The 27,618-nt window shown below is 38.6% G+C and overlaps 1 protein-coding gene across 1 annotated transcript; it reads left to right on the forward strand.

Moving 5' to 3' along the window:
- The first annotated feature begins 14,844 nt into the window (after positions 1-14,844).
- Positions 14,845-19,442, forward strand: LOC123953922 (dynactin-associated protein-like). Its single transcript, XM_046024364.1, has 3 exons — positions 14,845-15,074; positions 18,207-18,287; positions 19,122-19,442. Exons 1-3 carry the CDS (start codon positions 15,021-15,023, stop codon positions 19,440-19,442), a joined length of 456 nt encoding a protein of 151 aa, XP_045880320.1. The 5' UTR covers positions 14,845-15,020.
- The last annotated feature ends 8,176 nt before the right edge of the window (positions 19,443-27,618 follow it).

The raw sequence follows: 27,618 nt of genomic DNA on the forward strand, positions 1-27,618 counted from the left end.
AATAAGATCATGTGAGGAAAGGAGTTCACTACCATGGTTTATCAGTGGACTTTCTACAACACCCTCCCCCCCTTTTTTTCTGGACCCTTTTCTTTTCTTTCTTTTTTTTTTTTAAGATTTTATTTATTTATTTGAGAGAGAGAGAGAAAGAGAGAGGGAGAGAGAAGCATGAGCAGGGTGAGGGGCAGAGGGAGAAGCAGGCTCCCCGCTAAGCAGGGAGCCCAATGTGGGGTTCAATCCTGAGACTCCGGGATCATGACCTGAGTTGAACGCAGATGTTCAATCAACTGAGCCACCCAGGAACCCCTCTGGACCCTTTCATACAGCCTGTTTATGAGAACCAAACCTCCGATAGGACAGGGAGAATCTACAAAATAGGCAGGCTGAGAGAGTCTGAGTTTTTTTGTTCGTTCTTTTATTTTTCAGTTTCCACCTCTGGGCAAATTGAATAATCTCTAAAGATTGGAAGTAAAACCAAAGGGGAGGTTAGCAGTTGTGTTTCGTGAGCATGTTGGGACTATAAGCTAATTGTGCTTATAGTTCTAAAATTGAGCTACACAAATGTTTAATCCCTAGTGTTTAGTGCCAAGTTCATCATACATAGTTAAGAAATGTTTCCTGAATGTCTTGAATTAGACCTTGACTCACTCTATCAACATCTTACCATTAGAAACTATGAAACATCAGCAGTTGGCTTGTATTGTACTGAAACTGCTTTAACCAGGGTGTTCCTGGGACATTGAGAATCTGAATTCGACCTGGCCTCTGACCCAAGTGGAAATAAGTCCTAATCACTAGTCTTTGGGGTGACTCCCAATCCCATCTTGCTACTTCCTTTCTTCTAGTTCACCCTTCAATTCTGTCTTCCTGATCTTTTCCACTGTGCCCCATGGAATCCCTGTTGCAAAGTATACACATTCATCTACTTTTTAGTGTCTTTAAACAATGATTCCAGTATCTTTTTGTCTTTTTTCATAGGATCATGTTTTCTTTAGTGACCATTTCTCATTACTTGCTATCATTGATAGCATGTTTTGGGCAGATTGGGGGTGGCATTGAGGGAACAAGGGGAAGGTGAACATTTTAGTTTCCTATCTGCTGGCAAATCATCCCTTATCTGTGCACACTGAAATCCACATTAATTTAAAACTCTTTCACATTTTCCTCCTCTCTGTTACAGTAGTCATTCGGCTCCTGGGCACTCTTATTTGACATCTGCTCAGTCCTTTTCTGTACTCAATTCCTGCCACATCATAAGTCTCTTACTGTGTTAATACCAGTGACCACTGCTTTATGTAGTTAATGACCATTCAGCCTCTGATACTTGATAGCTTCACCCTAGACCCTGCCAACTACAGGAACAGTTCCTCCACTGTAAGTTTAATCTTCAGTTGTGTACCCTGACCACAAACACATCCTTTTCTGGATATCCCATTTCTGGACTTCCAGCACAGCTCTTTTGGACTTCCTTGGGATGGCTAGTGCTCCTGTTTTCCCCAATAAATCGCTCTCCTTCAAGCATTGTCACCTTCTTGCCTCTCTATTTGAGATCAGCAGCCTCACTTATAGGCATAACTGGGTCCCCTCCCTTTCTTCCAGCATTCTCCTAGAAAGCCACAATTCAGGTTAGGTCAAACAGTTTGTCTTCTGTACTCCTCCTCCTCCTCCCAGTGAGTGTTCTTGGAAAAGAGCACATAAACAGGAATATTAAGGTTAATCCAAGTCCCTGAGCCTCAGTCCCAGCCAGATCCACCCAGCGAATGTTGAGATGTTTTTAGGACATGCAAAAAAAAAAAAAAAAAGAGAAAAATTTAGTAGAAGCCAGATTTACAGACTCCAGATAAAATCCAGGGCAGGATGTAGTGGTTTTGGAATTCTACTCTCCACGAGATTCACTCCTTTTGCTCCCTAGTGAACAGTGCCACCGCCATGAGGTCACAAGCCAGAAAACTGGGAAGTCACCCTTCATTTTCTCCTTTCCTTTAATCCCGACACCAACTGGTCAATAATTCTTCCATTTAGCCTATGAACTGTTTCTTGAATCAATTCCATATTTTTTTTAACTCTACTGGTGAGATTTTACTTCCCTTGTCACATGTATTACTATTACAGCTCCTAACAGGCTTCCCCGCTCTCCGCTCACACACACTCTCCCCTATTGATGGCTTCCAGAGAGTCTTTTTAAGATGAAAGAGTGCATGTGAATTTTTCTCAACTCAAATGGAAGAATCTGTATTATTATTATTATTATTATTATTATTATTATTATTATTTATTTTGCCTTCCCATAGCCTACAAGGCCCAGTATGGTCTCAAACCTACATTCATCTCCATCCTCACCTCTTTCCCCCATTTCTTCCCATGTTCTCTGCTGCTCCATTCCACGGGCCTTTAGTGACTCCCCAGATGTCACTCACATGTCTTCTCCTGCCTCTGCTTCACAACATATGTGCTCCAACTGACTGGAGGGCCGCCTCTCTCCCCTCTTCTATTCAATAACTCCTGGGTGCCTTGCCTTTGTGTTCAACCCAACAGAACATTATGCCATACAATTATGCCAACATTAGCCCAGTGTTTCTATTTGCAGAAAGTCTATTTTTTAAAAATTGTATTTATTTATTTGCCATCAAAAGAGAGAGAGAGAGCACAAGGGGAGTGGCAGGCAGAGCAGGCAGAGGGAGGAGTCTGATGCAGGACTGGATCCCAGGATCCCAGGATCATGACCTAAGCTGAAGCCAGATGCTTAACCAACTGAGCCACCCAGGCGTCTCTGCAGAATGTCTATTGACAACCAAAATGCAAACAACTTCCCTAATATTGATTTGGTATATGGGCTTTTAAAAAACCTTTTCTTTGGCAGCGACAATATTCCATATCAAGAAACCTGATAGGACCGTTAAACTTTGAAAGAAAAGGACCATTCAATCCAATAACCTTTTTCGCTGCAAAGCTGACAAGGGAGGTCCCCTCTCTGGCAGTCCCCCAGACTCTAGGATACCATGCTCCTTTTTTCTTCCCCTTATTCTCATTTTGTGCTTTGGGGAGGCATCTCCCCATGCTTGAGCCAGACCTCCCTAATGTCATCCTGAAACAGACCCAGGGAAACAGACCCAGCTCCGGGGTAGAGTAAGGAATGAGGACGAGTCTTAATAGGGTAGAATTTTCTGCTTCCCACTACCACCCAACTTGTTTCTCCGACTAAACAAGACCCAAGAGCCTGGGAACCCCAGAGACAGTGAGGTGGATGATTGACTCTCCTTGGTAAAATCCATGGTGCAGCCTTTAGCCCTCCGTCCTGTGCAGAGACCCTCACAGAAGACTTTTTATCTCGGTGCTCCCTTCCAAGTGTTCCCCGCATGGCTCTTTCTCATTCCTGTTGTAAACTCTGAGGGTATGTTCACTCACTCATCCATTCATTCATCTAGTGAACAAACACTTCAGAGCAGAACTTCTGTGTGCCAGGCTCTGTTCTAAGGTGCACAGTAGTAATCCAGACAGACAGAGTCCTTGACTTGGGGATATTACATGCTAGTGAAGTAGGCAGAAAATGCAAATAAATTCCACAATTCTAGACAGAGGCACCTTAGTGGATGGAAAATACAGGATTAGAGTCAGTCTGCCCTAGCTCTCATTTGCTCGGGTGCAAATCTGGCCTTTGCCAGTGCTAACTTTGTGATCTTGATTGTGTTATTGATCTCCTCTGCAAAACGGTGGTCATCATTGTGTCTTTTTGGTTGTTTTCAGGAGCGAAGCATTTGGAGCCCTGAGAAAGAGTTGTGTAGGCACAAATAAGACACCGGAAAAAGCTTGATGTATCCAGTGCCTGCTACAAGTGTTGTGTGACTGGAGCTAGTGGAAGAAGATGAATTTGGAAAGGAGATGGCAGCCCCATCATGCTGGAGCTTTGTAGATTTCATTCTTGAGAAATGTAAAGTCATTTAAAAAATATTTGCGTTGTGCTTTGAAATTATGGCACTAAGTTCTTTGAGAAAATGCTTACTAACAATACGTAGCTCAGTATGAGCTATGTAATTGGGTATTTAAGCCTTAAGAACGAATGAAGGTCAAATTCCTGTTTCCTAATTCCATTTAGTGTCACTTTGTTTGGGTTTTTCTGGTTTGGTTAATTAGCTAAAGAGCCAAATGTGGAATCTCTGACAAATGGCTGTTCAGTTCAATTCATACAGATGTACTTCATTATTAATTTATATTTGTTTCCTGATCCTACTTAAATACTTTCAAAACCTCCTTCTATTTTGAAAAAGACATAGATACATTTGATATTTGGGGGATGGTATATAGATCGCCTATAATGAATTTTAAAACAGGGCAACATGTTTCAAGCATCGAGGGACTCGTGAGCAAGCATGTGTGTATTTAACAATTGGGAGAGTTGTAATGCAATTTCAACCTAAAATGGAACTGGGGGGTAAAAAATGGAAAACTCATACATATGCTCTCAGAACCACAAAACTTAAGGACTAAGAGACTGATTTCCTGTAAAGGTCTGATTTACAGAAAACTCATAATATTGGAATTTTCTTCTTTTTGGGCGGGGGGGGGGAGGGACAGAGGGAGAGAGAGGGAGAGAGAATCCTAAGCAGGCTCCATGCACAGCTCAAAGCCCAGCGTGGGGCTTGATTTCACAACATGAAATCATGACCTGAGCCGAAATCAAGAGTGGGATGCTTAACTGACTGAGCTACCCAGGTGCCCCAATATTGAAATTTTCTTAAACAATTGGAAATTTGTTGTCTCATGTCAACCTTGGAAAATTTCGCTGATGGTTTCTAGAAGCATGAACAAGAAATGACCCAGGTAGTGTTGGTTTAGCAAAATAAACTGACTTGAGCTGGACTAATTGTGATGGGTCAGGGAATTTTCAAAACTGGTCTCATTTCTTTTTTAACAGACTCCAACTGAGCTCTCTTTACACACCCTGCCTATAAATACAGCTCACCCCAAACCCTCAAGAGACTCACCTGTAGCTTGCTACAGTTTGTGTGTCTCAAATTGCAAGGCTTAGGCTATTCCCAAATAAACTCATCCTTTTGAGCTGGTCTTAGTTTCCGTCTTTATTTAGGTCAACAAAAGTCTACTTTAAAAAATAGGATTTTCCTGTCTAAGGGAGCCTCCGTCTTTTTGGTTTGCCAGATGAATCAGCATACATTAACTGAATGCTAATGTTTTCAAGACATTGTGCTAAGCATGATCTTTTAACAGGAAATGCTTCTAGTATTATTCACCCTATTCCACAAACACGTATGAGATATTTCCCTAGTGCCCAGCATTGTGCTAAATGCTGGGAATTCAAAGGGAAGGGGTTAGGATGGACTGTTTTAACACTGTGTGGTAAAGGCTGTGGTAGAAGAAAGTCCGGCCTGCTGTGGAGACACACAGACAAGCTTGCAGCAGATAGGGAAGCTGGCGATCTCACTTAGTTTTCATCGTTATTGATTCTCAGGCTTGCTTTTCACTAAAACGAGTGTAGAAACACATTCTCTTCAATCCCAATAACATTAGCAAGTTTCTTTTCCCTCGTCAGGTAGTGAAGTTTTAGTGCCTCTTGCAGCACTAAATGAGGACGAGGACCTCTTGAATGAGGACGAGGACCCCTTCCAGATAGGTCCATATCCTAAACGCTGGAGCCTGTGAATATGACTCACATGGCAAAAGAAACTTTGTGGATATGATTTACTTAAAGGTCTTGAGATGGGAAGATTATCTTGGATCAGTGAGCCTAAATAATTATAAGGTTCCTTGTAGGAGGGAGGTAGGGGGTCAGAGTTAGTAGTAAGAGATGAGATGACAGAAGCAAGAGGTGAGGAAGGGCCATGAGCCAAGGAACGCAGATGGCCTCCAGGAGCTGAAAGAGGCAAGGAAATGAGTCTCTGTCACACCCACCAAGCCTCCAGAAGGGACGTGCTCCTTGTTAGTGAAATTCCTGCCTTAGGGAGGAATTTTATTTCTTTATTTCTTATATTTTATTTCTACAAACCATACACTGTTATTCTTTATGAGTGAGAAGCTATCTCTGGGTTAGTTCATGGTTCTTATGGAGGATTGGTAAATTAGTGTGAACCATTTGATCCCCCAGCTTGTCCTGAACATGGTAAGTCGGGGAAGTGATATGGCATTTCTGTGTCTCTCAGGTATCAGAGCCATCCTGGTTGGGGGAACCTCCCAAGCTCTACCCTGCCTGACGATGTAAGGAAATATAAGTGGCCAATAAATACGTCAGCATACAGACATTCAGCTACATTAATTACCAGGGAAGTCCTGATTAAAGCTACACTGAGGATTAGATTGGAAAATGTTTTGTAAGAGTCTGAAAATCCAAGCATTGACAGCGATCTAGAAAAATGGTAATTTCTGCTTGTAGGAATACAGAATAGTGCAAACACTTTGGAAAATATCCTGGCATTTTCCAGTAAGTTTAAATTCTCCATATCCTGTAACATAATAACTCTACTCCAAGACAAGTGTCAGGAAGCATGGATGAGATGCTCATAGCAGCATTGTTTATCTTAACAAAAAAAACCTTAAAAATAAAAGTAAATAAATGGAAGTCCAGAAGCATACAGTTTGTACCTTTATCACTTACATTTCTAAAGTCATATAGATGTGGAGTCTAACTATAAGGAAAAACAAGGGAATGACAAATAGGTAATTTTGGGTGTTGGCTATGTCTGAGGGGAGGGAATATTATCTGGGAAGTTTATAATAAGCCTTCAAATGTATTCACGATTTCCACTTCTTGTGATGGGCAGTGGATATATAGGTAGGTGTCTGTATTTTCTTTGTATTTTTTTATTGTTAAATACATATATTTTTGGTGAATGTCTGGAAAAATCCCATGTTAACAAAGGTAATTGCTCTTCTCCCTCTCCCGACTTTTCCCAAACGGTTTTCGGAGGTAGTTGCTGTTGGAGCAATGGACACAAAGATCTTAGGATCCTTTCTCATTGGGACTTTAGTCTCCATTTGCTGCTGATCAGAACAAAAAGAAGGATATACTAACACATAGCTATATAAGAGAATGAAGGATTGAAATTTTCTATCAAGATAATCAAAATAGAGGGCACCTGGGTGGCTCAGTCAGCTGAGCAATGGACTCTTGATTTGGGCTCTGGTCATGATCTCAGTGTCATGGGATGGAGCCTGCTGTCAGGCTCCATGCTCAGTGCAGAGTCTGCTTGTCCCTCTCCCTCTGCTTTTCCCCCTTCCCCACTCTGTCTCTCAAATAAATAAATAAAATCTTTAAAAAAAAAGATAATCAAACTAGGAACTTGGAAATCTCCATTATATTTAAACATTGTGCACCATGAATAGAATTCTCAGACTAAGAAATGGGACACCCCATACTTGTGTGCACTAATTAACTCATGACCTTCAAGTCTGTTGGGTGTCATGTATTCACAAACAAGAGACTCTAGTAATTATAACTTACTCTGTATGTTTACAGAATTTTGTAACCACAAAACAGTAACTTGTCAGTTAGTCACCCAGTATTGATTAAGTTCTTAGACATTGTGCAGTTGGGTACTAACCATTCAGGAAACTCATTTAAAAAAATAGACCTGGTCCCCCACCCTTGAGGAGCTGATGTTATAATATATTTAATTACAATAGTTTGTGCTCAGTCTTATAGCAGAGCTAAATTGGGACAATGATATCTGTAGAGAGAGAATTAAGAGTCACAGGATGAAAATGCAGAAATACAGGGGCACCTCGGTGGTTCAGTCAGTTAAGCATCTGACTCTTGGTATTGGCTCAGGTTGTGATCTCAGGGTCCTGAGATGGAGCCCCCATTGGGCACTATGCTCAGTACGGAGTCTACTTGAGAATTCTCTCTCTTTCTCTCTTCCTTTCCCCTTCCTCTGCTTGTGCACACATGCTCTTCTCTCCCTCTCAAATAAATAAAAAATCTTTCAAAAATGCTGAAATACAGAAGGTAATTGAAAGGAGGGTGTGTTTTCAGAAAAAGATGATGTCAAGACAATGGACACCTGTACAATGTCAAGAGTCCATGCTAGTCAATGAGATTCAGGAAAATGATTATGGAACAGAAAGAGCAGGATGTCACCTGGATATCGACTGATATCTAACCATTTTTTTTTTTTTAATTTGGACAGAAGGCATGCCTTTTTTTTTTTTTAAAGATTTTATTTATTTATTTGACAGATAGAGATCACAAGTAGGGAGAGAGGCAGGCAGAGAGAGAGAGAGAGGAGGAAGCAGGCTCCCTGCCAAGCAGAGAGCTGGATGCGGGGCTCGATCCCAGGACCCTGAGCGAAAGGCAGAGGCTTTAACCTACTGAGCCACCCAGGCGCCCCAGATATCTAACCAATTTTTAACACGCTTCTAAACTGTAACATATGTAGACCAGTTTCCTAAAGCTCAAATAAAGGATAAAAGTTTAGATGTCTAAGTCATATTTGTCAAAATATTTACGCCCTGTATGTGGTAGCCAGAATCTCCAACAAGCAACCTTTCATTGTCCTGAGCTCTTGATTATATAATTAAATTTGTTATAATCATTTATAAGAACTTGAGCAAAATCATCTCCAATGGAAAAATTCATGTATCATAAATTGGAAGGGAAGGAGGTTTTATAAAATAAATGTTCTGAGAAAACTGGCTAAATGTTTGGGGAAAATGGAATTTAAATGTATCAAAGAATTACATGTTGAAATCAAAACACAAAAATCAGACAAAATTAGCCTTTTAAGTTTTAAAAACTTTTGTTAAGTCAAAGAAATCACCCTTTTTTTCTTGTTTGAGACTTGAATTGTCTTATTAACAGAAGGAAAAAAGGAAACAGTAATCTCAGAAGACGTAGAGCAAGGGTATGCCTAGATTATGTGTTTATGGACATTATAAACAACAGACTCGCCCTGTTTGACAAAAGGCAATTTGGGACGAAGTCTACAAAGACATTTTCATTGTGTCTAACTTTGAATTAAAACAAAGGGTCCAAATATTCTACAAAGCCCTAACTGTGCTGAAATGATTATTTGTAAAAACATTGTGGTTAAAGGAAGAGCTTAGAAGTCTGTGGACGTGGCATTTAAAAAGAATATCCTCTTCAGTTCTTACTGTTTATACTTCAGAGCTTTGAAAATTGAAATTCATAATTATTATTTGGTAATAAATCTGTAATAAGTTAATGTTGAAATTCCACTGAGGAAAAAACACAATATGCCTGTATGTGGGTTCCTTTGATTTATCTGTCTACTTTGATTTCTCATAACTTTATTTAAGTATTTTCTCCCTTCCTTCCATTCTCTGATTTGATCAAATCAAGTCCCTGCTGTTTCATTCCACAATGGTTGTACCTACACTTAAAAAGACGGGAAGAAAGGAAAACTGGACACTTATAGACAGGTTTATAAGATGAAAAAGAACAGTTTTCTAGGAGTAATACAAAGGGTTTTGCTTCTAAAACCAGTTAGTCAAGTCTCTGAGGATTCTTAAAAATAGACACTGTGATATAAAAAGCACAGCTTGACCACATTCTGTAAGACAGACAATGCTGAGTGTCATTTGTGCCCTTTCAAAGAAGTCATTCTTAAAGAAAAAATAGGAAAATTAAAGTGCTGGAAAATATTTGTAATACATGAGGTAAAAAAGCCATTGGTATCTTGATACATATAATGTTCACTAGAAAAAGGGAGTACTGAACGATGATAGCTGAATTTCCTGAAACACAAATATGAATAAACATAAATATGAACATGATTAAACTCCTATGAATATATGAATATTAATGTTTATAAATATGAATACCAAATAATATGCAAATTATCATTAATATCTTTAATATTAGAGTTATGAAACAAAGGAAATGTCAACACACACCACACACACACACACACACACACACACACACACACACACACACACAATTTTTTTTCTGACCTGATTAGCCAAAACTGAAGAAATGGTCAAGCAAGGAAAATGTAGTGAGTAGGGCCATCTTGTGACTTTTTTTTTTTTTAAAATAGTGTTGATTTATTTCAGAGAGAGATAGAAAGAGAGCATGAGCCCGGGGAGGATCAGAGGAAGGGGAAGAGAACTCCCAAGCAGAGTCTGTGCTGATCGTGGAGCCAGATATGGGCCTGGATCCCAAGACCCTAAGACCATGACCTGAGCTGAAATCAAGAGTTGGATGCTTAACTGACTGAGCCATCCAGGCATCCCTATCTTGTGACATCATTAGTGACAATGTAGTCTGGTACAATTTTCTTCGACAATTTGTCAATTTTTATTGAGTTCTGATCTAATTAATTCCACTTCTAGGTTGCAACCTAAAAAAAAAAAAAATCACAAACTTTGAAAAAACTTTTTCATAATGGAATATCATATTGAGTCAGTAAAATAGAAACAATCTGAATTCTTCAGCAATGGAAATGTGGTTAGGTAAACTCTTACTTTCATGTAACAGACTGTTATGTGACCAATAAAACACACAAAACCAAACAAAAAGGAATAAGTATCTTTAGATATGTATTGAAAAAGTCTGTATGGAATCCACATTTCAATAGTGGATAAACAATTATTTTCTAATTTTCTGAGCTATCTTCAAAATGTGTATTTGTATTTATATGTTTATATTCCTTTTTATATTTATTTTATACTTTATATTTATATTATATTTATATTTTTATTACTTTTATATTTATATCACTTTTATTTAAATACTTAGATTTATATTACTTTTCTAATTGGAAAAAACATACATGAAGTCAGATGTTTCATAACCTAATGGAAAAAATGATAAGAGAAGCAAGATAGTTAATTGAGGGGAGTGAGTAATGGAGACTGAAGTTAATGGATTTATGACAGAAGGATGAATCTAATCTGTGTGGATATTTGTTTTTTTTTCTTTTCCAAATAGTCATAGAACATTGTTTAAAACTGAAATACAAAAGAAACCCAAAAAAATCTTAAGTAAATGCAGTTCATTTATGTTACTTTATATCTTATTTACCTCAGAGTCTTCATCCACTAAGTGATTTGTTTATTCAATTTCCATCTGAGAATCAATTTTCTGGCTCTAAATGGGATTTGACTTAGATTCAGGTTGAATTTCTGCTCTGCAGCAACTATTGGTTTTGCAATTTGAAGGACATTTCTTAAACTCCGTGAGGGTTGGTTTCCTCATCTGTAATATGGGCACAATGCTTTTTCACAGGGTATTTTTTAAGGTTAAAGTACTTTATGTACCTATCAGAGTCCCAGACACATAGTATTTGCTTTTATTGATTAGAGAAAAATGTTTTCACAAGGAAGCATTGAATTTTGTATATTTTAGTATGTATGAACACTTATATCCATATATGTTGTACATATATTTATATATAATATATAGTTCATATATATGTTTATATATAAACATATTAGCATAAATGTATACTTATACACATATATACAGAGTACATACATATTTTAGTATATACATATAATATACGTATCATAAAACTTCATTTATGGGGCACCTGGGGAGCTCAGCCAGTTTCGGGTCTGCTTCAGGTTGTGATCTCAGGGTCCTGGAATCAAGCAGGGTTGGCTCCCTGCTCAGCGGGGCGTCAGCTTCTCCCTCTCCCACTGCCCCTACCCCCTGCTCATGTTCAATCTCTTTCTCTCTCAAATAAATAAATAAATAAATAAATAAAATCTTTAAAAACAACCAACAACAACAACAACCATAAAGTTTCATTTATTTTAGGGTGTTTTAACTTCTATTATTTCAGTCTATCAATTTTTTTTTTCATACTCTACTGAGCTTCTAGATCACTTTCTCAAAATTCTACATTTCCCTATTGGGGATTCCATAGCAATGGAAGAGAATCAGAAATTGATCTTCTTTTTTATTATCATTATCATTATTATTGTTATTATTATTTATTTATTTCTACGTGATCTTCAGAGCCAAGAAAAAGCACAAATGTCAATTCGCATTGACATAGGAATCAAGTTTCGTTTCAGAGATATTTACAACAGTACCCAGAAACAATCTCTTCAGTTCTTCTAAGGATTCTGAACCATTGCCTCTCCTTTTCTCCTTTGTGGATAAATCAAAGTAAGCCCAAGAAGTGTCAGCTGAAATCCAGATGCAGGTTGGCTGCTATGCGCTAGTGCTTTGTGGGCTTGGCTGATTAACCAGCTTTCAGTAGCTGGGAAAAGGGAATAGCGCTATGCTCCTCCTGCTCCTTTCTCTGGGCAGTAATAGTTCCATCTTTGGTGGTCAAGGTGGAGATCAAAGGATAGGACAAAATGGTGTAGGTCATGAATGCTTAGACCAGACCATAAAATTGAAGGTTTAGATCTCTAGTCTGAGTATCAGTAATAATTCATATACTTGTGGAACCAGCAAACAAACAGAGCAGAGGATGTGCATGAGCTCACTGGTACACAATGATTAACACCAAGAATGTGGCGCCCCGGTAGTGACCTTGTTCCCTGCTGAGAGGCATAAAGTTCAGTCCCCGCCCCAGCACCTTTCATGAAGTGAGGCACTAAACCCCAGGGTGAGAAGCTGTTGAGGCTTCTCAGCTTAAGTGTTGAAAGAGGGCACTATTATTAAGCAAACCTCAACCTTAATTACCTTAAAGCAACTGGGTTTTTTTTTCTTTAACCAGGCCACAGGTACAACAACTCATTTATTTTGTGGTTGACTTCTGACTGTGCCGTCAGACCTTAAAACTGGAGATTTCAGTGCCTTAAGCCTAGCCAAAATGCAAATGGATGTTCCACGTTACTTGTTACTTGTCAGGGAGCTGCCGTCAACACATAGGAAAGAGAGGGTGTTGAAAAAAACCAGAATGAATTTTATTAGAGCTCGCCAATATATCTCAATAAGTACTTACTTTTAACTTGTACATAGAGAAATTTCACGTGTGGTGGATATTTGTAAGATGAACTCTCATGTGATCACACTCAGGTCAAAAATAGGATACTTCCTGGGGCGCCTGGGTGGCTCAGTTGGTTGGGCATCTGCCTTCAGCTCAGGTCATAATCCCAGAGTTCTGGGATGGAGCCCCACATTGGGCTCCCTGCTCAGCAGAGAGCCTACTTCTCCCTCTCTCTTTGCCTACTGCTCTGCCTACTTGTGCTCTCTATCGAATAAACAGTAAAAATCTTTTAAAAAAATTAAAAAAAAATAGGGTACTTCTAGCTCCTCAAGTCCCTCCACATTGTATCCAGCCCCAATTCTGCTTTTCTACCTCCTTTGAGGTAACTACTATTAATCATTTCCTCGTTCTTTAAAAAATGGACGTATCACTTATGAATGTATCTCTACAAAAGACAATTTAGTTTAATGTCTGTTATTGTCCCACTGCATATTTGTCAGAATCACAGATCCGATGTGTTTAGTAATAGTTTATTCATGTTTGTTGGTGAAAGTATTTTATGGTACAAATATATCACAACTGACTTATCTGTTTTGCTGTTGATGTGAATTTGGGACATTTCCAAAAAATTGATAAATAATGCTGCTATAGATGTTCATGTGTGTGCGTGTGTGTGTGTGTGTTTCCTCTGGGAACATACTGAGGGTAGAATTGTTAGATCCTATAGTATATGAATATCTTCAAATTTACTAGATAGTATCAAATGCTTTTCAAGTTGTTTTACCAATTTATGTTGCTGCCAGCCGTATATTTACTTAGGATTTCATTAATGATTTACTCATTAAAATTTCATAATTGTTTTCCATTTGAAAGTAGTGACACCTCTATTAGTAGATTTATTTCTAAATACTTGAAAATGTTCTTTAAATATCCCTTTTTTAGTTTTCTGAGTATTTGTTGCTGACATACAAAACTATGAAAGTTACTTATACAAAACAAACGTAAAACAAATTTAATTATGTCATTTAATATTTGTTTAATGAGAAGTCCAGAGGTTTGGAATTAGTTACATCCATTTTTTTCCATGAATCTACTTATCACACAATAAGAAGACATGTCTGCTTTTGAATTAGGATATGTGTAAATTTATTAATATTTTGGAAATTAATGTCATTAGCCTCCCTGCTGGAAGTTGTTGGTTTCCAGGAAATACATGACTAAAAAGGATCTTTAGAGTCATTTTTTCTCCATTCCATACTGCATGCCACATTGTCAAAGGGCCAGGGACCATCAATTCTCAGGTTGATGTAAAACACCACCACAATTTTGCACGCTGTATCATGTGAACTTTCCTTAGGAGAGATGGAAAAGTACCAGAGACATTGTTTCTTTTCTAGCTCTTGCTCATCAAAAAGATTGGGATTCATGAGAAGCGGTGACATCATTACATAGCCTAAAGCAACACAAATTCACACAGAAGCAGATCAGATGTACCGTGGATAATCCTTGAGTCATACAATCAGGAGCTCCTGAAGTACACCTATTTCCTATTTTCATCTTTATTTTTGGGTAAAACCATTTTTTACTTCCCTTGTCCGTCTCAATATAGCAACTGACTTCAAGAACGCCATAGATTTTATTCACTGTCCCCCTACATCTATCATGACCCTGTAACCTCAAAATTCTTCTATTTCTGAAAAGTTTTGAAATTAGTCATTGCCATAATCCCTCTGCCTGGCTACAGAATATTCTGCAAATGTTCATAATCAAGGAGTGGCTCTGTGAGTTTTTTTAAGAAACAAAAACTGAATTCCTAACCCATGAGAAATCAAGTTTTCATGATTTAAATGAATTATGTGAAATAAGGAGGGCAAGGTTTTATCTGCTCAGACTCCTGGAGTCTTTCTTACAGCTGAGATAACTTTCTGCCCGTTGTTTTTCTGAAGGGAGCAAGTTTTTCTATTTGTTTTTCCTCAGCAAGCATACATCGTGTACTTTGGGGTTGAATTTGGATTTTTTTTTTTTTTTTGAAACCAGATGACTATTGTCTTACATAATCCAGATTGAATAAATACAATTATTAATTTAACATAAATCTGGGATTTTCCAACTTCTCACCCACAAAGCGAGTATAGACATCTCTGGAGTTGCAGCCCCGTCAGAATGCATGGCGACCGGCATCACGCTGAGGATATTGAACGAAGTCCAGTAGAGCTGGTGAGTACAAAGGCCTTTTAGCTGCTCTCCCGGCTCAGAGTCTTACTTTCAACTTTGAACATGTAACACTTCAAGAAAGTTAGGTCGCATTTTTCTGATTTTGCTGTTGTAGGGTGAATGAAATCTGAGATGTTATTACCAGCAATCACAAGTGTCGAGAGGGGTTATTTAATATGCCAGATACTGCTTTTCATATCATTTGGGAATTATGCATTAGACTCCTCACCTAAATTTTGATATTTTGCTGAATTCTGACTTTTATATATAGGGTACCTCTAGACAAAATTTTTTGTAAATTATTTGGAATGTTGGTTTATAGCACATCAATATTTATTATTATTTGTTTATTTTATATTGTTTATGCTATTATTTATTACAATATATTCTGATCCAATGAAAATATCTATTCTCATTGACCTTTTTGTATGTATTTAAAGTAGTAATTTATGGAAAATGTCTTACGGGGAGAGTTATGCTGAAAATGTATTACTCTAGTAATATAAAAATCATATTTTTTGGAACACGTATGGGGTCTCACTCCTCATTCAAACAAATCTTTTCATTTTGCGTATGGGGGAATTGAAACATTAAGAATCCACTTAGCTAGGGCACCTGGGTGGCTCAGTTGTTAAGCGTCTGCCTTCAGCTCAAGTCATGGGATTGAGCCCTGCATCAGACTCCCTGCTCAGCTGGAAGCTGCATTCCCACTCCTGCTTGTGCTCCCTTTCTTGCTGTGTTTCTCTCTGTCAAATAAATAAATAAACTCTTTTTTTTTTCCATTTTTATTAATTTTTTCAGCGTAACAGTATTCATTCTTTTTGCACATAAATAAATAAACTCTTAAAAAAAAAAAAAAAAGAAGAGTCCACTTAGCTAGTGGCAGAGTCAGAAATAGAACTCAGATTTCTCAGGGCGCCTGGGTGGCTCAGTGGGTTAAAGCCTCTGCCTTCGGCTCAGGTCATGATCCCAGGGTCCTGGGATTGAGCTCCGCATGGGCTCTCTGCTCTGCGGGGAGCCTGCTTCCTCCTCTCTCTCTGCCTGCCTCTCTGCCTACTTGTGCTCTCTGTCTGCAAATAAATAAAATCTTAAAAAAAAAAAAAGAACTCAGATTTCTCATTTAATCTCATTTTTTGTTAAAGATTTTATTTATTTGAGAGAGGGAGTGAGCAAGTGAAAAAGAAAGCCAGATCATGAACAGAATGAGAGAGAAAAGCAGATTCCCCACTGAGCAAGGAGCCTGATGTAGGGCTCAATCCCAGGATCCTGAGATCATGACCTGAGCCAAGGGCAGATGCTTAACCAAATGAGCCACTCAGGCACTCCTACAATCTCAATATAAGGAACTACTTTTCAGAAAACTTTACTACTATGTTCATAGTAAAGAAAAACGAATTTTATTTTATTTTTTTAAAAGATTTTGTTTATTTGACAGAGATCACAAGTAGGCAGAGAGGCAGGCAGAGAGAGAGGGGAAGCAGGCTCCCTGCTGAGCAGAGAGCCCCATGAGGCAGAGGCTTTAACCCACTGAGCCACCCAGGCGCCCCAGAAAAATGAATTTTAAATCAACCTGAGATTGTAGAACCAAGAGACGAATCAGAAGAAATAAACAGAAAGATAGGCTTTGATAAAAGACTTGTTTCGCCACAGGAAGGTTATATTTGAATCAGTCTCGGGATTCAGCAACTAGACTGTCATAAACTTATTTTAGAGGATGACTCATATTTCAAGGAAGTTACAAAATGTCATTGCTTTAATATCATATATACATCATTTTATTTCCTTCTCCTTTTCATTATAAACTAAGTAAGAATTATGTTATTTCCCCACATGCCAAAATCTATGCAATTTATTCCATTAAGTCAAATGATTAGATAATCTACCTAAAAAAAAAAAAACAAAACAAAAAACCAAGCAAACAAACAAACAAAAAAAACCCAAAAAAGAAACAAACAAAAAACCCAAATAGTGAAACTGACTTCTGAAACCATGAAAGGAATGTTTGGATTTCCTTTTTTTGGTAATCTGACAGTCTTTAACTTCTTAAGTGCCCAAAAACAACAAGTAGAAAAAAATTTTTTTTACAATTGCTATGAGTTTATTTGCTCATTTTAGAGCCCTTGGAAAATATAGACAATAATAAAGAAAACTGAAAAAAATCACCCATGATCCTTCCCAGAAAAAAAGATCACTGCTAATATTTTACTTCCTGTCCCCTCTCCCACCCAATCTAATTTTATTCTTACAATTGTTTTATTTTGCCATGTGAAATTTTTGTTAATTTACCTGTTTTTCCTCCAAAAAGCCCATAAAGATATTAATTAAAACTCAGAGAATTGAGAGCTTTACTGCTGAAATGTTTTTGTAACAGGATGTTTATCCAAGTTGTCTTTTTGTTTCTCAGTAAAGTGTTGTGGTTTTCTTTATGCAAGTCCTATAGCATTTGATATGCTTAGCCGTCTTATATGGCTTTATTACTGCGAACAGCAGCGCACACACACATGCACACAAACAAGTACTGTTACATATACTTTTCATATTTTTATAATCAACCAATTCAATGAGTTCTTACTCCTTTTGAGAGATTGTATGGTTGATTATTTGAGATCCTGTTTGTAAGCAGTCATATGATGTAGAAAAAGAATGTTAATTTTATATTCCCATTTCCATTATTCACACACACTGATGAGAACTTCTAGAAAAACATGACCTAATATTGGTGGTAGGAGACGTTCTTCACTCCCCCTGACTTTAAAGAAATGTGCCGAATGTTTCACGGTTAAATACGGTGTCAGTCTATTTTATTTGTAGTTCTTTGAGATTTGTATTGTCTGCTTTTGTCAAAACTGAATGCTGAAATTGGTGAAAATGATCCTTGGGCATCTGTTGAATCAATCATTTTATTCTTCATTGATCATTTGATGTGAAAGTGTATCTGTACAATTCATATCATCCTACCATTTATTAGAGTTTCAGATTCTTCTAGAACTTGGTTGGTTCTTTGTTTAAAATGTGTTGGATTAGCATCATTTATATGTGCTTCATTTGTTTTTATCATTCCCAGATAAAACTTTCTTCATCTTTAACAATAAGACTTGTTTGTTTATTTATTATTTAAAAATTCTTTCTCTGCAGTTGCCCAGAAATCCATACTGTTCGAATGAAGGAACCCACTGTGGTTGTAGATCGCCCACGGTGACCCTCCAGCCGCAGTGGGTAAGATTTAGGAACTGGGGGGAGGCGGGGAGTCTTTAGCAGTCCTGGAGCACTGGTGAAATGGGGCAGGCAGGCCCTGCTCCACAGACTCCCTCCAGGGCTCTTGTGTCCTTTAACCCCTCGTTGGCCCCATGCCCTTTGACTACTCTGCACTTCTCCTGTGCTGCCAGTCCACAAGCTCCTGGTACGACAGGGACCCACGGCCCCCAACAGTTTATCAGGGTTTCATTCTATTCCTTGAAGGCCCTACACCATACCAGAGCTAATACTTGTTCTATTTTGATATCTTTCCTAGCTCAGTGAAAGTTCTCTTATGTATAAGAGATAAAAATTATTTAAAAAATATTTTTCTAAATATAAAATTTCAATATGTAATATGAAAATAGGAGCTAACAATGAGCAAAAGAACACCTGCAATTTTCCATCACTCAAAGATAACCAATCTAAATGTTTTGATATACATTTTCATCACTTTTTTTTAGCAATGAGGATTAACTAGATAATTTAATTTATATTGTGATATTAGTAGCCGATCATAACTTAACAGTAATATATTCCAGAGGCAATCTGTTTGCATATGAGATGATGCCTTATGGCTTTAGTACAAAGGGGTAATTCAGAGGGAACATTTTGTCCTCATGGACTTGTGGACAAGTTGTGTGTGTGTGAGACAGAGAGAGAGAGGGAGGGAATGAAAGAGACAGCTAATAAACTGTACCTGAAATTATAGCATTCGGAGTAATGAAACAGATTAGCCTTATTCTAACTGAAATCAGCTACGTAAGTCACTACTATCTCATTTGCTGAAATATTCACTTTCATAATTCATTACAGGTTACAGCAAAACCATGGTCACTCTGGAAAACATTTCTGGTGTGTCTCTTGGCCTGTCTAATTGCCACAACGCTTGTTGTTCTGGTCTTATATTTTGTCCACTTCGGCAAGCCCGCCAACAGTACAACCATCATCATTCACGCAGATGGAAAGTCGAATCGTGTCACCTGCATCCCTGGTTCTACCCCATCTCCTGCCTTATCGACCCTGCCTGGATCTCCTACCCCTTTGCCCAACCAAAGCTCCCCCACCAAGGTGTCTCCATCCCCCATGGAGACCACTAAAACAACACTGGAGCATGAAATTATCATTGAAGAATAAAAATGACATTTTTGAGCCCTTAGCATTCCTCCAGCGAGATCAACACCCTCCCCCCGGAGGAGGCATGTCCAGGGGTCCTCTCTTCCCTGCCAAGAGGTGGCAAAGCATTTGGTTTCATGAGAGCTTGCCCTTTTTGCTCCAATCATTGGCTGAATTCCCATATCGCAATGACTCAGTCTTGGACGCTCCAATGTTCAAATGATTGCAAAAGATTTTTTTTTCAACTGAGCCTGATTTATTCAGGCTGGGGCCCAGAACTTCCTTTTTAATCCTTCCTATACAACCAACTTTATTCACAAATGGTTTCCACTGAGGAAGAAGATCCCACTTTACCTTGCTCCCTGCCTGTTGGCTCTTAAGCCAGCGTTTACCATCTAGCGGTTGCTTCTTTTACAATCTCATATACTTCACTATTTTCAGCATTTGTATTCCAGTGGGAAGAAGGAAATGGTCAATTAAAGTACTTAACGAGCAAGAGTTTTTAAATACCTGTCGGGTATTAGAGATGCATTTCTCTCGTTGGGAAATTCAGAAAAGAGATTAGTGAAGTTAGGAATAATCAAGGAAGATTTTGGAGAAAAACTAAGAGTTGAAAAAGGGTGAAAAATTGGACTTAGGTAGAGGTAATTAAAATAGAAAATGAGAGGGTGAAAAAGGTTTAATAGATTTAAAATCAAAAGCACACTTAGAAACACTTCAAATGTAATGTATTTTATATATCTACAATTTTTCAGTGATATTGTCAACATCATTTTCCACATTTGATATTTTCCTTAATATCTAAAATACCAGAAACTACTACTTACAAAATTTGAACTCAAAATTATTTTGTATTTTGTACTATAATTTTGAGGGCACATTGCTTGCGATTTGCTACACACAAGATGGGTTCAATATTTATATTGAGTGTTTAGTATTCACTAAAAGCATATACACTTCATTCTGGGAGAGAATTTAGAGTTAAATGAACCTTCCCATTCCACCCCCAAGCTCTAAACTCTATAAAAATGGGAGACTGTCTCAGACAAGGAGACTTCCTACCCAGACTCGGCCCCATGAGAGGACACTAAAGCCTTGGTATCCAGGTTCCAACTTCTGATTGTTTTTTGCTCACCATTAGAGGTTCTTTGTTTTCCTAAAGCAAAAGGCTTTGTGTTCTATATAATTCTAGGTTGATTTATTGCAGTCAATAATAGGCTATGTGAATTGGAATAGACTTTGAGACCTTATTGAACACTTAAGACTCCACCAAAGAAGGATCGGAAATATAGTCATTCCTTACAAAATTGTTCTATATGGGCAGCTCGTATTATTTGTCAGACACCAAGAGATGTACAAATTTGAGTCCTTAAAGAATAATTTTTATACCACAAATATCATTAAACTTAAGAACTTATCATTAAACTTAAGAATGATGATATTTTAGAAAAGAAAGATCAGAAAGTTCTAGATAAGGTTAATAAACACAAGGGAGTAAATGTGCATGCATGTTCCCCTACTATGATCCTAAACTGATTCATTTCTATTATAGTTTTTATTTAAGTGCCCGTGAAGAAGGACTAAATTTATTAGGTTCAAATGTACTTCCTAATATAATTTAAATTTCACTCTGCGGTATAAAAGTAAAAAAAGCTTTTTAAAAAAGAGATAGTACAGATGTGGTATGGTAACATGGTAACATACCCCTTTATGTTTAAGGAGAATCTTAGCAATGAATTTCCTACATTAAATATTGGGTTGGGAGATATTGTAATTAAGTTATCTGACATCATTGGGTTTCTGTGCTTTGTAAAATAGAGATGTAAATGAGTTCTTGGATTCTCTGTTCTGCTTTAGACTTTTATGGTTTAATAAAATTTTAAAATAGTAAACAGAGTTGTGAAAAATATGTTCACAAGTTAAAATATATCACTTGAACAAAAATTTTATTAAGTACTCTGAAAATACTAAGTGAAGAATGTATAGACAATAAATAAGTAATCACCCAGTTTTAATGACTTATGCAGCAAATATTAAAACCATATATAAGCACTAATATTTATTGTTTCAAGATTCATTCACTCTACTTGATAGTAATATATTTTAAATTAATCAGGAAGCTTCTCTATTCAAAACATTTGCTACACAGCCTTTTGTGAGTCTGTCATTCGTTCTTAAGTACGAAGTAACTTTATGTAGGATTAGGGGCTAAGTTTACAAATTCGCTTCACCAAATGAGAGTGTAACTAACTTCCTTAGAGGTTATCCTGGAAAAAGTCCGAGCGGGCATTTTGTTTCCCCCAAAGTTCATTTATCTATACTGAAAATCTGCTGTAATAGGTAGCCCAGCTCCAAGATGGGATAAGCCACTCACGTCAAGGAGACCTGCTCCGGCCGCCTGGGTGGCTCAGTGGGTTAAGCCTCTGCTTTCGGCCCAGGTCATGATCTCGGGGTCCTGGGATCGAGGCCCGCATCAGGTTCTGTTCAGCGGGAAGCCTGCTTCCTCCTCTTTCTCCTCCTGCCTCTCTGCCTACTTGTGACCTCTCTCTGTCAAATAAATAAATAAAATCTTAAAAAAAAAAAAAAAAGGAGCCTAGCTCCATGATGATAAGCCACTCACTCACTCAGAATGCGCAGTTTCAAAAGCCTTTAAACATTGAAACTATAGCTGAGGCGCCGACTCCATCTTTGTCCTCCATCTTGTTCGCGCCTGTGCGGTGACCTACAAGTTCCAGGCCCGGAGGAGGTTAAGCCAAACCCTGTGGGAAGGCTAGTTCTGGTCTCGAGTTTCCCTAATGTGGCACACAGAAGGCTCCAGTTTAGATACCTAGCAGAGATCCTCTGGTGCACACAGATGGCGCCACTTCAGCAAACTACCCCGTGGCTACACCGCCACAGCGCTTGCTCTATAAAAGCTGGGGATTACGGTCCGGCCGGGGGCGAGGATATCTCTGTGTCTGCTCTGGACCGGTCTCCGCGGGATCCCCACTGTCAGTAAGTTACCCTGAATCAAACTGTGTAAATGGTACAGAGAGGCTTGCTTTGTTTTTCAGTCTCAAAGTGCCTTCTTTTGGCTTTACTGACCTTCCTCCACCTACTAATACTTGGCAAGTCGGCCGGGAGGTGGAAAACAAAACAAGCGTGGGCAAAGGGCCCCCTCGTTTGTGGGAGAAATCCCAGCTTGGCCAGCCACCTCCATGAGGAGGGACTCGCCAAGTTTTTAGACCATTTCAGACCAATGCATGAATACAGGGACGCTCCCCACCCCCGTAAAGAAAAAAAAAAGAAAAAAAGCCCAAGGGGTTGTTGGATACCGTATCTAAAACAGCAGAGAAAGGAAATGGAGAAGGGAAAATGACCAAGCTGTCGTGGTGGTAGCTTGGCTGTTGATCTGTGCATATGAGACAGCACGGAAAAGCAGTTACTAGTAAGGAGAGAACCAGAACAAACCAGGGAATCGTGTGTTTAGAAGTGTGGCTTTAGAAAAGAGTATAGAAGCCTGTGGGATTCTCCAGACATTCTACGAGGGAAAGTGTATAGCATTAAACACAGAAAACAAAGATCTCAAATAAACAACCTAACTTTATACCTGAAGGAAATATAAAAGAAAACTAAGCCCCAACGTAGCAGATGGAAGTAAGTAACAAAGATCAGAGCAGAAATGTCCCCCAACAATGAAAATGAATCAACCACTGATACGTAGCACATGATGAATCTCAAAGTAATTATGCTGAAAGTGGGCAAGAAGAGTAACACTATATGATTCCATGAAAAATTTACACTAATTGACAGTGACAGAAAACAGACCATTGGTTGCCCAAGGACAAGAACTGGAGTGGGCATATATGGGGTGAAGAAATTACGAAGGGGTATAAGGAAAATTGTGAGGGTGATGACTATGTTCATTATCTTGATTGTGGTGATGTTTCCATGGGTTAAAACTTATGAAATTGTATGATTCCAATATGTACAATTTGTTGTATGTCAATTATACCTTAGTAAAGCTACTTCAAAAAGACCAGTAAAATCATAGAAAAGATGAATGAAACTAAGAGCTGGTTATTTGAAAAAAAAAAAAAAATTGACACCCCTTTAGCTAGACAAACTAAGAAAAAAGGAGTCAAAAAACATTAGAAATGGAAAAGGAGACATTACAACTGATACCACAGATCTAGAAAGATCCGAAGAGGTTACTGTGAATGACTGTACACCAACAAATTGGATAACCTAGAAGAAATGGACAACTTTCTAGAAACCTACAACCTGACAAGATTGAGCCATGAATATACAGAAAATCAAACAGATCAATATGAGTAAGGTGAATGAATCCATAATCAAAATTTTCTAAACTTTTAGAAAAGCTCAGGATCAGATGGTTTCACTGGTGAAATCTACCAAATATTTAAAGAAGAATTAAAGCCAATCTTTTTCAAAGTGTTCCAAAAAATTGATGAGAAGGGAATATCCCTAATCCTTTTAGAAGAGTAGCATTACCCTGATACCAAAGCCAGATAAGGACACTTCAAGAAAACAAAACTATAGGCCCATATCTCTAATGAACGTAGGCACAAAAATTCTCAACAAAATACTAGTAAACTAAATTGAATCATATATTAAAAGGATAATATCCCATGATCAAACTAAAAAGTTTCTGCGCAGCAAAGGATTCCATCAACAAAATACAACAGGTAGAATGGAGAAAATCTTTGCAAATCATATCATCTGATAAGGAGTTAATATCTAAAATCTATAAAAAACTCCTAACTTAACAGGAGAAAACAATCCAATTTAAAAATGAGTAGAGGAGGGCGCCTGGGTGGCTCAGTGGGTTAAGCCACTGCTTTCAGCTCGGGTCATGATCTCAGGGTCCTGGGATCGAGTCCCACATCGGGCTCTCTGCTCAGCAGGGAGCCTGCTTCCCTCTCTCTCTCTCTCTCTGCCTGCCTCTCTGCCTACTTGTGATCTCTCTCTGCCAAATAAATGAATAAAATCTTTAAAAAAAATGAGGAGGGGCATCTGGGTGGCTCAGGTCATGATCCCAGGGTCCTGGGATCAAGCCCTGCATCAGGCTCCCTGCTCATCAGGGAGCCCACTTCTCCCTCTCTCCCCACTGTCTGCCCTGCTTGTGCTCTCTCACTCTCTTTGTCAAATAAATAAATAAAATCTTAAAAAAATAAAAATAAAAATGAGTAGAGGAATAGGATAAACATTTTCCCAAAGAAGATATACACATAATTGGCTAGAAGCTACATGAAAAGGTGTTCAAAATCGCCAATCAGGAATATCCGAGTGAAAACCACAATAAGCTATCACCTCACACCAGTTAGAATGGCTATCAACAAGAAGACGAGAGGAAAAGCATTGGCAAAACTATGCAAAAAGGGAAAATATGTACTGGTTGGGATTTTAAATTGGTGCAGCCACTATGGAAAACAGTATGGAGGTTCCTCAAGGAATTGAGAATAGAACTGTCACATGATCTAGCAATTGCACTTCTTGTTACACTTACGATGCAAATAAAAACAGGATCTGGAAGAGATATCTCTACTCCCATGTTCATTGCAGCATTATTCACAATAGTCAAGATATGGAAAAAACGTGTCAACAGATGAATAAAGAAGATGGGGGAAAAATTCAGCCACCAGAAAGAAGGAAATCTTGCCATTTGTGGTAACATGAATGGAAACTGGGCATTATGCTAAGTGAAATAAGCCAAAGAGCGCGAAATACTGTATGATACGATTTGTAGGTGGGACCTAAGAAAGCCAAAATCCTAGAAACCATATAAACATAGAAAGTTTCTTTTTCACAGAGAAAAGACTGAAGGTAGCTGGTACAGAGCTGGAAAAAGTAATTTCATGGTCCTCAGAGATCTGGACTCCTTTATCTCATTGCTCCAAGTAATCAGCAACTGGCTTCTATTCCATGATTCAGAATCGCTGCTTAAGCTCCGGTCATTATGTCTATATTCCAACCAGCAGAAAGAAGAGGCATGAAAGGATTGATCCTTCCCTCTAAGGATATTTCTCAGAAGTTGCACGTAACAATTATATTATATCCCATTACCAAGTTTAGTCCTATAGCCACACCTATCTGTAAGGAAGGCTGGCGAATGTCTTATTATTCCGGACGTTTGTGTGAGCAGTTAAAATTAATGGTTCTATTTATCAGGAAAACAAAGAAAAGGCTATTGTGGGACAGTTCAGAGTCTGGCATAACAATTAATTCCAAAACTTTTTAGAGAAAGTAGTGAGCATTTTATCCCAACTTCCTCATCCTTTTATGAGCCCCCCTCCCTGCACTGTACTCTTTAAAACCCTTCCATAAACACTGACGGCAGCAAAATTCTAACCGTGTCTAATAATCGTGAGTCAGATGTGCCGTCTGTGTGACACTACCGTGGCGAGGGAGCTGGCAGCAGGAGCCAATCACACCGTCTGAGGACTTAGGTGTGCAGGAGTGTCCCCTGTTACTGGCGATCACCAGCGCCCCTCCCAGGAGGAGTGGCATCATGCCTCGTGCTTTTGTGTATCCCCACGGAACCCAACCCGCACCCGGCTTAGAGAAATCACACAGCCAGCGCTTGATGTATTAAGGCCCTGACCGCCTCCCAGAAGCATCCAGCAGTAAGACATTGTGGAGATTACCGAGTCCAAAGGGCACTTTTGAGATGCAGGACCGGAAGCTGGAATAAAGCTTGAAGCGCTGGCTCTGTGCATGCCCAGCGTCCAGTACTCCGACCCCATGACCTTGTCTGAGAGCCCATGGGTGGTAACTCCGAGTACACGCGAACCCGGATCTCTGGCTCTGCGCTGACCTCTCATTCTACATCTCCTGGCTTACATCCTGACACGTTTCCTGCGTGGCTTGAGTTTGACTCACATTCGCTGAATGGCTACCTCATTTTAATGTATTTTATTTTCTGTCGACAGAAAATCCTGCTCCTTTTGTATTGTCTCCATCTCCAATTTTGCTTTTCATTTTCTCTGAGAAACAGGTGTTCTGTTGTTAGGTCTGGAAGGGTCTAATGTTTGCCTCCCAATCTAGTTTGTAGAGTGAAGCCTACACAGTCTAAGACCAGGTAGCCAGGACTTGAAACCTAGTTCTCTCCCTCTCCATGTGAGCTTTGGCAAATTTCCTGATCTTTCTGTGCCCTAGTTTTCTCAACTAAGAAATGGAGATTAAAAACCCCACTTCATGCATCTACTGTGAAGAGTGGATAGATTAATATATATAAATCAGTCAGCCCAGCTCTGACAAATGTTCGGTAAAAGTTATCTGAGGATAATGGTGAATTCTTAGGTCAGGGATGCTCTTCCCTTGCTACCTAGCATGTTTCTGGCCATTTCTCCTCCTTTTATAATTTACAAGTATTCATAAAATTACAGCTCATATCGACATTCAACTAAGAAAAAGATCACAGGAGAGTTGAAGCTTCTCAGACACAATTTTCATATTGGTACCTCAAAGCTGAATAGAGGTTAGGTGGGGGTGGAATTAGGTGAATGTGGAAAGACGCTGCAATGATTGGAGGTGAAGGTTGAGTGGGAGATGAAAGGATTTGATTCACCTTTCCTCCTGCAGGAAGAATAGAGCAAGTGCACTCTTAGCTGGTTTAGCCAGATTAAGAGAATTACACTATGCTACACTTCTCAAAGTGAAAAGTAGTCTTAAACTAAATTTATTTTTTATTATTGGGAACCAGTGAGGACCACCATAGTACAGAAAATTAATATTTAAATATTTAAAAACTGTTTCAGTGGATGAAATATGTTTTTGTATATTTTCGTTTATATGGTACTTCAGATTCTGATAGTCCCTTTCCTCCAGGATATCTTAATAACAAATACGCATTGAAACCAACTGCTCTTGACAAATGGGCTAGATTAGTCTGGTCCTGGGGTTGATTCAGGGCAGGAAGGTAAATTCAAATACTTCGGCAGGTCTCTCTTCCCTCTGGGAAACTGTTCTTATCACACCAGAATTCCTTTCAATAAAATGGCTGCATCTCTACAGAAAACATGGCCCATCACCATTTTCTGTCTAAACTAGCATCAGCAGCTGGTGGAACCCACACATGGAACCACGGAGACTGGATGAAGAGCTTGCCTCTACCACTTACCCATTTGTGTATCCTTGAGGGAATCTTTTTCAAGTTATTGGAAATCAGCTTCTTCATCTATAAAATGGGGATATT

Source organism: Meles meles, chromosome 12 (genome assembly GCF_922984935.1).
Source record: "Meles meles chromosome 12, mMelMel3.1 paternal haplotype, whole genome shotgun sequence".
Taxonomy (NCBI): domain Eukaryota; kingdom Metazoa; phylum Chordata; class Mammalia; order Carnivora; family Mustelidae; genus Meles; species Meles meles.

What these genes read in the sequence shown, in the direction of transcription:
- LOC123953922 (XM_046024364.1), top strand. Translation starts at nt 15,021, where the DNA reads ATGCATGGCGACCGGCATCACGCTGAGGATATTGAACGAAGTCCAGTA. An exon ending in AACGAAGTCCAGTAGAGCTG is followed by an intron (nt 15,075 to 18,206) that starts GTGAGTACAAAG and finishes CTTTCTCTGCAG; the next exon opens with TTGCCCAGAAATCCATACTG. An exon ending in TGACCCTCCAGCCGCAGTGG is followed by an intron (nt 18,288 to 19,121) that starts GTAAGATTTAGG and finishes AATTCATTACAG; the next exon opens with GTTACAGCAAAACCATGGTC.